Here is a 12351-nt window from a genome sequence, read left to right as displayed (position 1 = left end):
GTGAGTACAACCGTGCTAAAGAACACTACTTCAGTAACAGCACACTGTTGCTCTCTGCTGCTGACATTTTCCTAATGTTTGCATGCTAACAGACTAAACTAAAGCCAGCTCAGGCTAAACTTGAAGGTGATAATGTTACTAAAACCATCTGAGTACAGTGTCTTCAAATAAACCTGATAAATATAGAAGATTTCTCTTTATAATTAAAAATGGATTTGCAGTTAGCTGGATAAAGTTTTATTTGTTTTATTAGTTGTTTTATCTTCTCCTGGGTAACGCTGATACAGGATTAAGTAAACTGGGGGTTCTGCAAAATTGCTGTTTCAGACCATAAAGTCAAATCAATCATTCTCCAAACTTTTGTTTTCCATCTGCTAATCTCAACCTTCTATAAAAACATTTCCTTTTTAATGTGTTAAATATTTCTTCAGTGACAAAACCCACATTTTCAGCATTGCGTCTCAATCCAGAAACAAATGAAAATATATTTATTTTAGCATTTAGCTGGAAGCACTGCTGCATCCAGCCTCACTGAGAAAGATATTTAACAGCAGTAAAGAACTCAAATAAGTTAGTGGGCAAATATAGTATTTATTTATTTTTTTTAAAAATTACAAACCAGTAATAATGATTTAGATTCACAATACAGAAAATACATAATAAACATGTTATAACAAGTTATAATTTTAAATTAACCTCAATCAGTAAACTTTAAATGTGTGATCTCTTTGACCCATCAGTCAAATTAATTAAGTCTTAATCACTATATTATTTCATTATAATACAATTCTTTACTGTCAGCTACCCTACAGGTACTTAAAGGTATAATATGCAGGATTTTCCTAAAACAGTAAAATCTCTCAGTTTTCCTTTACTGTTGTATTTATCTGCACAGACTGATTTAATATATTCTGTTTTTCCTGTTTTCTGTACATTCCTGGGTTGCAAGCATTGGGCAATGATTGTGTAGCCCCCAGCTAATAACAACAGGAGGGCGGGATTACATCACTGCCTCTATTTCTTTCCTCATAAATATTATAAAAGAGCTGTTGTGATGTTAGTTTTCATTGCATGTTTTCATTACACCAATATCCAAAATAAGAAAGAAATTTTAATAATTAGACTGGAATAACTACTACTGACTGGCACTCATGTTTTTATGGTTTCCAGTGTCACACACTGGGCAGTAGCTACTTAAAAACTACAGAAAGTATTAATGCAATGTTATCTGGTAATGTTATCATACGTGTTATAGTCATTGTCAACACCAGTTTATAGCCTAGAGCCACACCTAATTCACACTAAATTAAGAAATGCAGCACCTTCCCTGCTGACTTGTGTGATTTCTGCTTCAGAACTCCATCATTGTAAAACAATTTTGCTTTTTTTCTTGCTAAAGCTGTTCCCTCCATCCTCATTCTCAAGGCCAAGTTTACAATAACTGACCATTGCTGCATATTATACCTTTAATGACATTAACAGATCTTAATACATGTGAAAATCAGCTGTTTTCGGCATTTCAGAGATACGCTTGGAAGATTGAACTTCAGTGAAACGGTTGTCAGCAGTTCAGAAGACACGGGAAAGCACCTGAGATTTTAAAGAGTGGAAAAGTGAAACTATCATCAGAATAGAAAAAAATATCCTGTACTAAAAGTTTCTTGAGCTTTGTGTGCACCAGTTCCTCCTGCCCACCGAGAGCTGAATGTCTGTGACAGCCGCAGGTGGCTTTGACTCCTCCATCTAAACTGCAGCTTTGTCTTTTCGGAAAAGGAGTGACATTAAAAGAAGGTAAAAGTTTTTCTTCTTGAAAGCCACTTCTCCTAAATGGGCTCATCAGAGTCCTCGCTCTCCCTCTCCTCCTGCAGGGAGGACAGTGTGAGGACAGGGCTTGTGGCTGACATGGGAGAGGCAGGGGCTGACGGCGAGGTAGAGGAGGAGGTGGAGGGGGATGCTGCCTCCTGAGCAGGGCCTTCGGCCCCTCTTGTGGAGGTGGAGCTACTATTGCTCTCCATGGTGCTGGGGGAAGAGGAAGCAACGTCACACCCAGGAGCTCCTCTTGAAGGCTTCCCTCGGGAATCGTCTTTGGACTCCCTCCTCACCAGCTCCCCTTCCCTTCTGCTACCCTCCCCCCACAGGTCTCTGTCCTGTGTTGGCGAGGAAGTGGTGGATGAGGGAGGCTGGTGCTTCTTGGCTTTCCTACTGGTGTCTCTGAAACTGGCCAGAGGAGGACGAAGCCTCACCCCGCTCCGAGTTGAGCCCTCTATGGCTTTCTGCAACTGTTACAAGAGTGAACGAGGTTTAAACATCCACAGAAGCAAAAAAAACAAAACCCAAACATACCACGAAGCAGAGCAACAACATAAGATCATTAAAGTGAACATCCAGCGAGATGAGTTGTGAGGGCGGTTAGTGGAATAACTGCATGAATCAGAGCGTAAAGAATGATGCACGCGGTGACAGAACAGCTCACAGCTCGTCATGCCACATTACCGGATCAAATCCAGAGAGGTGACAAAAAACAAGCCGATAAATTAAAACAAAATGAAAAGCAAAAAGTGACTTTACCTCTTTCAGTGCCACAACACCCACCAGCTTACCAATGCTGGTGACATAGGCGTGACTGAGACCCAGCAAGGAGAACAGAGTGTGGGTCTGAGTAATGAGAGAGGAGAGAGAGGACACGATCCAGTCAGTGTTAGATGTGCTGTACTGTGACAGTGTTCTGCTTGCATGACTGCACTGTTTCTCATAAGCAATTTTTCTGCAACAAAAGAGGAAATGCATGGCTTTGCTAAATAGATGCATAATAAAAAAAATTCAAGTTTCAAAGTTTTATCATATGGACAAAGAACAAACAGGGCGTTCTGTTTGTTCAGACTCTTAGGCCAAGCTGAAATGAGTCTAATGTTTCATCACAGCTTTCAGAAAGCTCCTTTAGAGCTACAGTTGGCAGACAGGTGGACTTGGTATACACTTAAAAAACTGAAAACTGAAGCTGGGACAGATGAATCAAAAACTCACAAAGTCACACACAACAAAGCTGGTTCAAAGGGAGCATAGCATTTATGGGAGAGAGGCTAAACAGTTTGTTTCAGGCAGAAGATGAACTTGGATATAGTTTCAGTATAGTTTAGTTATGAAGAGTTTTTTCCCCCCGTTTCCAGTCTGTGAGCAGAGATCATGACATGAAAATAAGTCATAGTTGTAAGTGTACAGAACCAGTATGTGTATATGAGTTTTGATGATCACCTTATGCAGAGACGTTCTTTCCACCAGCTGAAATGGAGAGGGGTCTATGCGTATCTGCTCCATATCAATTGGTTTGTTCAGCTCTGCCTCTTCCCAGGCTTTGATCTGCAGCCAATCACAAAGCAGAGAGACGAAGGCGCAAACTAGGTTGTAATTATCAATTAGAGTGGTTTGTTGGTCCATCGTTGAGTATGAGGCTGCGCAATCAATAGTGTAAAGTACCTCCTCTGGAGACATGGTGTCAGTCAGCTGAGGGGTTGTGGTCTCCTGAGAAAGGTGGAGGAAGAAAGAGATGATAGACCAAATGATGAAAAGAAAGATAGATGCCCCCTGCTGGTTTTAAAGTATTACCTACTGCAAAAGTTATCACTAGGTCAGCTTCAGGTTATGCCCCCACCCCCCTCATCACATTATTGAGGCTGGCTTAGACTGCCATGCTGGACTGATATCCCTGTCTTAGCTGTCACTGCCAACTCAGTAGCAGATCACTGATGCACTGCTTCTTTGAGTGTTTAGCCTCAAAGCAATGGATACATAAGGTTGATCCCAGTACCTGAGTATCTGTCTGGCCTGACAAAGACGTGGAGGAGAAGAGTCTTTGAAGGGTCCTCCTGACAGATGGCAGCTTGCGCTTGTCTGGGGATGTGGTATGGCAACGCATGTCAGAGTAGAGACAAGTGACATGGATGAGCGAACCTGTCCTTGTATGTAGTGGAAATAACGTGTTACCTGAGTCTGTGTGGTTGGCGGAGGGCTCCTGAGGTTTGGGGGCAGGAACGGGTCCATTACATTCTTCCTGCACAGGAGTGGTGGTCTGATGGACACAACGCTGTCAGTAAGGGGGTTGCAGACACAAACAAACAACACCTGATGGTCAGGAATAGGTCACATTTTTCCACCTTGTCGGGGCTTTCCTCGCCTCCCTCCTCATCTACAAAGGTGAATGACTCCCAGCTGATTTTGGAGGCTTGACCCGGTGAACTTTGACCTCTTTCAAAGACTCGTCTTTGAGGTGAAAGCCACCAGTCCAAGAGGGCTTGAAGCTCTGTCCTCTCAATTGAACCTAGCAGAATCATAGATTCTGCAAAAAAGGAAGTTTCACAGAGAAAAAGTTTGGCATTCAGGGGGAAACTGTTGATACTTACATGAGATCAGCTTAGCACCAAGTCAGAAAAAATAAGTTTAAGGTAAAAAACGAATTTAATGGTCCTTATTTTCTGTCATAAATATATATATATATATTGTTACAATGGATAATGTTGACAGTGGCCAAGGTTCCAAAAAAGAGGTGAGAGTAATCCCTGTTAGACAAAAGCTCAGGCTTCAGACAGTAAAAGCTGTTTTCTTAAAATTTTCTCTACTCTTGGCTCCATATGATATCATTAGGAGCTGATATCTCCCCAATATGATCATCTCATGGACACAGCTTTGCCTCTGCGCACAGAAGCTCCACCCACATGTGATTAAACCCTTCTGTTTACGAGGGCGGCCAATCAGAAGCTTGTTTCAGACGGATAGTCAACTGAAGATCTGCACCAAGGCTAAGAGGAATTATTTTGAACTGTTAATCATGGAAAGCTACTTATAGACCTGGTCTATCCCATTAGTACTAAGCCTTTTAAAAGCAAAATAAAGTATTATTGTTATGGTCCTGGGTCGGTGACCCAGTGTTTTTGGTTTTTGTACTTTTACTTTTGATTTCATCATGGTTTGTGACTGTTTGTGTTTTGGGTTTCTATCCTAGTGTTTCTAGCTCCCTAGTTTTGTGGTTCTGATTTTTAGGTTTCGTTCTTTGACCTCCCAGTGTTAATTCCGTGCTCCCTCTGTTCTGTGTCATCCCTACCTGTGTATTCCCTCTAGTGTAGTCTCTGTGTAAAGCCCGCGTCTCTGAGTCTGTGCCTTCGCGCGTGTTTTGAGTTTCCTGTTTTATTGTGAAAGTCTGTGTCTTATGCCAGTGTGTTCGTTTGTGTTTCCCCTGTCTCGTCTTGTTGATCATAATCAGCTGTGCCTCCCTCCTGTGTGTCGTTTCCTCGTTCCCTTCTGTGTATTTATAGTGTGCGTGTTCACTCATGTTAGTTGCTAGTCCGTCTCGGTTTCTCCCCTTCGTGGTTCTCCCAGTCGTCCATTCAGGTTCGTTTTGTTAGTCATTCCCAGTTTAAGTCACCTTGAGGTTTTGCTTTACTCGCTCTGTTTGTGCCACCTGTGTTAAATAAAGCTCGCTCACTTCCAAGCCAGTGCCTGCGTCTGGATCCTGTCTCACACTCATCACACGTCTGCCCCCGCAGCCGTGACAATTATGGCTCACAGAGACGGCAAAGATGTTGGTCATCCTACCTTTGGAGTCGACGATGGGGATGGTTTTCAGGGTCGTGGTGTCAAGCAGATGGTTTAATTCCCGAAAGGTGGCTTGAGAAGACAGAAATCTCACTTTGCGCACCATAATGTCCTCCACAAAGATGTTATACTTGCTGGGAATGACGGGATACAACAATAAGCACAGGTTGTCTTTCATGACAGCGATATGAAAACAAAATAAGGACTTTTAGGTATTTTAACTTTACCTTATGTGCCCAAGGGCCAGCTCAGGCAGGTAGGGTAGCTTCTTCACCTGGATGATGGAGTCGTAGAGAGACGGCTGTAGACCCTGCGCCACCATATTAGCTAAGATGACGGCCACCATCATGGGTAGGATGTGGGAGATTTGACCAGTGAGCTCAAAGCAAATTACTGCTGTGGAAACTGTATGTGTGACGGCCCCCGTCATCGCTGCTGCACCTGTGATGGGGGTGTGATATAATTCCTCCTGATTATTGTACATCGTCATTTTCAGAGGAATGGTTTTGTTTGTTAGTCCACTTAAAACTGACCCATGAGTCAAGCATAAAAAAGACACCAAATAAACCTGTTTCTATCTACAACTTAGCAAAGAGTCCATTTTGAATTGTATCTTTAGACACTTTGTTACTAGCAACCTTGAGTTCAATCTGCAAAAAAATGCAGGCATGAAGTCTATCTCAAAGTCATGCCTTTAATAAAGAGAAAAATATTCAGTAACGATCTGACACAGGACCTGATAAATGTCCTTCATGCCCTTCAGCTGATCATCTTCTGTTCACCGAAGCAAAAATGGACACAGAGGAAGGATGGCTATCAAGAAGCCATTATTAAGGAAGGGAAATGGGTAGAAAAGGCTGAGATATATGAAACTGATGAATCCAAATTGAAATTTTTGGGTCAAATCATCATCTGTACAGTCAACTTAAATGTACTTTTATTCAACCAGCAAGTTTTTTATTTTGTTTTTTTATTTTATTTTTTTCCCAGAACGATGATGCCTCTTCATCGTCTTATCATCTTTTGGGAGACGCCTGTGTCATTTCTGGTCAAAAAAACCAAAAACTTGCCTGTTGAATAAAAGTAACTTTAACTCAAAATTTACCAGGGGTATGAATAATTATGGGCTTGACTGTATATACAGAAAAGGTCAGGAGAGAGGTACAACAGCGAGTGTCTACAGCCGTCTGTAAAACACTGACAAGGCTCTGTCATAGTTCAGGGCTGTGTTTCAGTCACTGGTGTTGGGGATTTTACAGTGAAAAGTACAGTGAGATTTTGATCCACCATGTAACACCATCTGGAAAGTGTCTGATTGGCACTAACTTCATTTTTCAGCATGAAAGTGATCCCAAATGCACCACCAATGCAGTAACAGCATATCTGGATAGAAAATAGAAGAGCCTGGACCTCATCATTATTGAACCAGTGTGAGATCATCTTAACAGAGAATGGGACAAAAGGCAGGGGAACCATCCTGAAGATTACTTAAAGAAATTATAAGAAAGTTTGAAAGAGTTCAGACTGTTGAAACTTTTACTTTTAAGCTCGTTAGAATTGTACAAACTCTGTTTTCTGTGTATTTCAGTGTGGTTGAATGTTTTAGTAAATCACTACACCTATTTCAGCTAAATAAAACAAACCATCAATTAGCTTTGAAAGCATTATACTATTTATGACACAGTAAATCAGAAACCTTTAGGAGCGTCAAGAGTTTAGCGGTCTTGAGAGGCAGATAAAGTACATCTAGTTTTAAAAAACACTCAGTTGTTATCAAATGTAATATTTTGTAATGACTTTTTAAATTATAATTTGTTTATTTTAGCACACAAACTGATCATTTGGCATGTTGGGGGTGATTTCTGCTGCTAAATCTGCAGCTTGAACAAGAGAATATAAAACACCAAAAAAGGAAAGAACTTTTCTTAAACTTTTCTTAAATCTACAACTCTTCAAATAGCCTTTGGGGACCTGGGGGAAGGTTAACAGACTGACCAATGACAGCGTAACCTCCTGGCAGGATGCGGTAGACTATCCCATCAAACAGGATTCCATTTGGGAACAGAGTGGCCATGATCTCCCCGACAAGGCGACCGAAAGCAGCTCCTTGAGGAGAGAGATAAGGCACTCTGGTAAAGACAAATTGAACTGAAGATCAGCAGGAGACTCGCATTACAAAATCCTCTTACCTAATATGAACACCGGCATAAAGGCACCTGAGGGGATGGGCATAGTGGTGGAAACTGCTGACATCCAGAACTGCAACACAAAAACAGGATCAAAGTAGGATCGAGACCGATCCCAGAGGTTTTTCACGCTATCGCACACAGTGCTTTTCAAGGCAAAACCCACTCCATACACAATGTGAGGAGGAGGCAAGAAGGAAGAGATACCTTCATGATGAAGAAGAGGAGAAGGATGATAAAGACACTGACACGAGGATGAAGCCACGCGGCAGAGCGACCCAGGCCGGGGGGAGCAGGGTATTCTGAGATTTTGGTCCAGGTGAAATTATCAAAGAGTGAGTTGATACACTCTCTAGGCATCAGCTGCAAGAGGAAACACAAACACACAGAAAAAAATTGTCCTAAACAAGGTTTACATAAACACAAAATCATCACATCCTGATGACGCTACATGTTCATAATAAAAAAACCTAAAATGTGACATGTAGTATAAAAAATATTCAGGAAGAATAGAAATTATATATGTTCCAGGCCATTTACATTAAAAGAACAATCCTATTAATTTACAATCATGCGACAGACAGCCACACTTTCACAGGTAAGGTTTTAGTGTTTGCGGACTTAGTGAAAAGTCACCTGATTCATATCAGGTTTTAAAAAATACCACCAGAAATGAACATGAAAAAAGTCAGAGAATTAACAAGATTGATGAATTCTGACCTCTCCAGCCATAAACTGTCCAAATCCAGGAGGAAACGTGATGGTGGCGATGATCAATGTCACTGCACCTGGATAGATCAAACGACTGGGACAACACACAGACGGAGACACACACGAGTTCATTAAAAGCAGCAGTGTATCCCCAGAGGACTACAGTTGTCTTGTCATAGAAATAACCAGTGTGTGTGAACCAGCGCTGATTGTAGAGCTCTCTTGATGCTGCTACTCTCTTTTCTCTAATGGTGAAGACTAATGTTCCCTGACTGTTGAGTCTCAGAGGGTAAGTGAATCTCCCCATTGAGTGAATAACTGGCTGAAAGGTTGTTAAGGCTTTGCTGCTGTCCTGACCAGTGTTGTGAGACTGATGAGTTTGGAGAGTGGAGCTGAGAAACATTAAGAGGAATTGGATTTAAATGCACAAATGGTTTCAGTTCCAAGAAACAGTTTCTGCTACCAGAGTCACAGCAGTTTAAGGGCTGAGCGCCACATTAATCCACAGCAGCGGGGAGGTCTCTGTTATGTTTCTGCGTCTGTATGGGGATCTTACTGTTTGGTTAGAAAGCGTGTAAGAGCCGTAGGCCTTCTCATGAAGAGAACCACCTGTCTGTTCAGGTAAACGAAGAACGCTCCCAAAAAGCCGCACGAGATCCTGAAAGACGAAAGAAAGCTGGGTTAAGGAGCAAGGATGCAGCTTTTACGTGACTATCTCAGATTAAAGGAACCTTGCTGACTCATATTATTTCAACACAAACACATGCAGGCATGCAAGTGCTCACAAAGTCTCCTCACCCTATTATTGCAAATGCAGGCAGCTCTTGAAGGTCAAAGGGAAAATCCATCCGAAAGTTTGTTTTGAAGAGGGCTGTGATTGTGACTGAGAGGAAGAGAGAAATAACTGTTTCCCACCAAGTGAACATGTGGTCTCAGTCTGTCATTCCTATGCTAATACTTTGACAACAGGGACAACAAGATAAATTAAACAAAGTATAACAATAAAAAACAAATACTCCAGTCCACCTGATGAGTCTGAGCCCATATTTAAGCTCCCTTAGCTGTTTTTATGTCTCCATCAACTCCTGAAGGAAACAAATGATTCTTTATGTGGCTCGTTTCAGTCCACAATGTGCTGCTATGTAATATGCAATGGGTTCCCTAACTTTTAAAAACAACTCTCTCTCTCTGACAGTTTATTAGGTACACCTGTTCAACTGCTTGTTAATGCAAATATTGGCTCATCCAATCACGTGGCAGCAACTCAGTGCATTTGGGCATATAGACACGGACAAGACAGTCTACTGAAGTTCAAACTGAGCGTAAGAATGAGGAAGAAAAGTGATTTAAGTAATTTGAACATGGTATGGTTGTTGGTGCTGTACAAGCTGGCCTGAGATCTGGAATTTTCCCATCCAACCACCTGCAGGGTTTGCAGAGATTGGCTGCTTGATACCAGAGATCAGAGGAGAAAGATCACACTGCTTTGAGCTGATTGGAAGGCAGCAGGAACTCAAATAACCAGTGATTATTTGAGCAGAAGAGAATCTCTGAATGCACTTTATGTAGATGGGCTACAGCAGTACAAGGCCACACTGCGTTTCACTCCTGTCAAATAAAAACAGGGACCTGAGGCCTCACCAACATTGAACAATGGAAGATTGAAAAAACCTTGTCTGGCACAATAACATTCAAACATTAGGGTCAGAATTTAGTGCAACCAACACGATTGCATGGATCAGTCCTGCCTTGTATCATCGTTTAGGCTAATGGTGCTGGTGTTTTAATGTGTGGGGGATATTTTCTTGGCACAAGAGTAACAACTGAGCATCATTTAATCACCGCAACTTACGTGAGTATTGTTACATGCCATGTCTATCCATTCATGACCACACTGTACCCATCTTCTAATGGCAGCTTCCAGGTAAGTAATGTGCTATGTTACAAAGCTCAGATCCTCTCAAACTTGTTTCTCGAATATGCCTCCACAGTCAACATTACTCAATCCAGCACTTTTGGTATTTGGTGGAACGGGAGATTCACATCATGAATCTGCAGCAGCTGTGTGACGCTATCATAATAATACAGGCCAAAATTGGTGAATCTATGCCATGAAAAATGAAAAAAAATGAATGAATACTTTCTGAAGGTAAAAACAGCCCAACCCTACCAAGGTGTGCCTAATAAAATGTCCATTAGTTGTATATTAAAAGAGCAGTAAACAGTAAAGTTGCAGGCCTGAAAACCAAAACAATGAAAACAGAGCTTACAGATACTTAAATACTTTGAGGTACTTAAATACTTTGAAGTAATATACTTAAATAATGTAAATACTGATTAACGGAGCTTCAGTGAAGAAGATTCATGAACAGTGTATTCTGAAAAATCGAACCTAATCTAACTGGTTATGTTTGCAATAGAGAAAAAAAATTCACCCTGGCACATTTCTGTAATATTTTAACATAAATTCCATGAAACTGAGGTTTCAGACTTTAAAAGATGAAGATTTCCCAAAATCTGTTTGGGTAAGAGTGGCTATGTAATGATCACCCTTTTCTGAGTTATATATTATTTATAAAATTACACTGGAAATGTGAAAATATCTAGTATTGTAATAAAGAGACAGGGTCACCTGAATGCAGCTTGTAGGGATTTTAGGCTACAGGGCTGCTGGGCTGCTTTAAGACTGCGATGATGTATTGAAACATTTCAGGTTTATGTAAAGAAGCAAGTATTACTCAGCTGTCATATTCAGCTACTTTTAATAAACAGCAAGCTCAGCTGTCTTTTTTCCAGTAGTTTGTGTATATCTGTTGAATATGCATTTCCTCTGCTTCTCACCAGCATCCTTGTTCCAAACAGACAGCACCCGGAATATGAAGGCACTGAATGTGGCGGCAAAGTATCCCCGCCAGTAATTCCTCACCGCAAAGTAGGTAGACGTGACCTCAATACTAAACAGCACCCCTGGTGACGGTGGATCGACAGAAAAAAAGGGGAGGAAGGACAGAGGGAGAGGAGGGATTACAGAGAGGAAGAGCAATGAGGATGGGCAGTGAGAGAAAATGAGGGGGAGGAAGAGGAGAGGAAGAGAAGGGAGCGAGAGAGAGAGAGGACGGTATTATGAGTTAAAGCAACAAAATGAATTCAAAAACACTTGAAGCTGAGGGTGTAATTATGCACACCAGGAGAACCACGGGGAGTTAACACACATTCAAACGCAGCTAAACACACACTTACATGTAGTCTCGCTCTCTGACACACAAACAGAGACATAATCAGCATGTGAAGCTATAAAACAATAATCAAAGCTGTGTGAAGCTTCTAAAAAAAGATTTAAAAAACATATTTTGGGACCAACATTATGTCAGCAGTAAATACATTCTAGTTTGTTTTGTATACATCTAGTGACTTAAGTATAGTGCTGTGCAAAAATTGTAGGCATTTCAGAAGTTTAGATTCTTATCTGTCACACACCCATCCGCCCTCGGGGAGAGTTTAATCGTCCCAAAATTATTCTGCAGCGTGACAACAGGGCCAAACAATAAGCCGCTGTCATTAAAAGAGCCACATTCGACAGTAAGAGCGAGCCTTGCAGAAGACGGTCTGTCCTTAATCCCCTCAGCTCAGCATTACAGGAAGAGACAAGAGACACTGAGACAGACTAATTACCCAACAAGCACCTTGAAAAGCTGAGAAGTGGTCAAAGTTAACTAAATACTATTCACGGCATTATCTTTCAAACTTTCCTTTTTTTTTTTTTTTAATGCCTAAAACGTTTGCACAGCATTCGATGTTTTGTTGACTTTTGTACTTTGGTTGGTACTTCAGCTCATGATTGTTCGCACTGATAATTAATAAACAGATT

The 12351-nt window shown here is 41.2% G+C and overlaps 1 protein-coding gene across 1 annotated transcript in view; it reads right to left on the bottom strand.

Annotated features, from left to right (window-relative positions):
- Positions 1-1384: 1384 nt before the first annotated feature.
- Positions 1385-12351, bottom strand: part of clcn1b (chloride channel, voltage-sensitive 1b) — a 31844-nt gene continuing 20877 nt past the window's right edge. The window contains exons 8-23 of the mRNA XM_080896391.1: positions 11325-11450; positions 9282-9366; positions 9040-9141; positions 8493-8577; positions 7980-8135; positions 7776-7845; positions 7582-7692; positions 5814-6027; positions 5587-5720; positions 4152-4333; positions 3982-4066; positions 3806-3888; positions 3475-3519; positions 3253-3357; positions 2569-2655; positions 1385-2279 (exon numbers count right to left, since the gene is read on the bottom strand). Coding sequence (XP_080752517.1) covers positions 1824-2279; positions 2569-2655; positions 3253-3357; positions 3475-3519; positions 3806-3888; positions 3982-4066; positions 4152-4333; positions 5587-5720; positions 5814-6027; positions 7582-7692; positions 7776-7845; positions 7980-8135; positions 8493-8577; positions 9040-9141; positions 9282-9366; positions 11325-11450 — 2126 coding nt within the window. The 3' untranslated portion in view covers positions 1385-1823. The remainder of the gene's footprint in view (positions 2280-2568; positions 2656-3252; positions 3358-3474; positions 3520-3805; positions 3889-3981; positions 4067-4151; positions 4334-5586; positions 5721-5813; positions 6028-7581; positions 7693-7775; positions 7846-7979; positions 8136-8492; positions 8578-9039; positions 9142-9281; positions 9367-11324; positions 11451-12351) is intronic.

This window comes from Rhamphochromis sp. 'chilingali', assembly GCF_963969265.1.
Source record: "Rhamphochromis sp. 'chilingali' genome assembly, chromosome: 11".
In the NCBI taxonomy this organism is placed as follows: domain Eukaryota; kingdom Metazoa; phylum Chordata; class Actinopteri; order Cichliformes; family Cichlidae; genus Rhamphochromis; species Rhamphochromis sp. 'chilingali'.
Note: the sequence above shows the minus strand (reverse complement) of the source record. Positions and strands in the feature narration are given on the sequence as shown.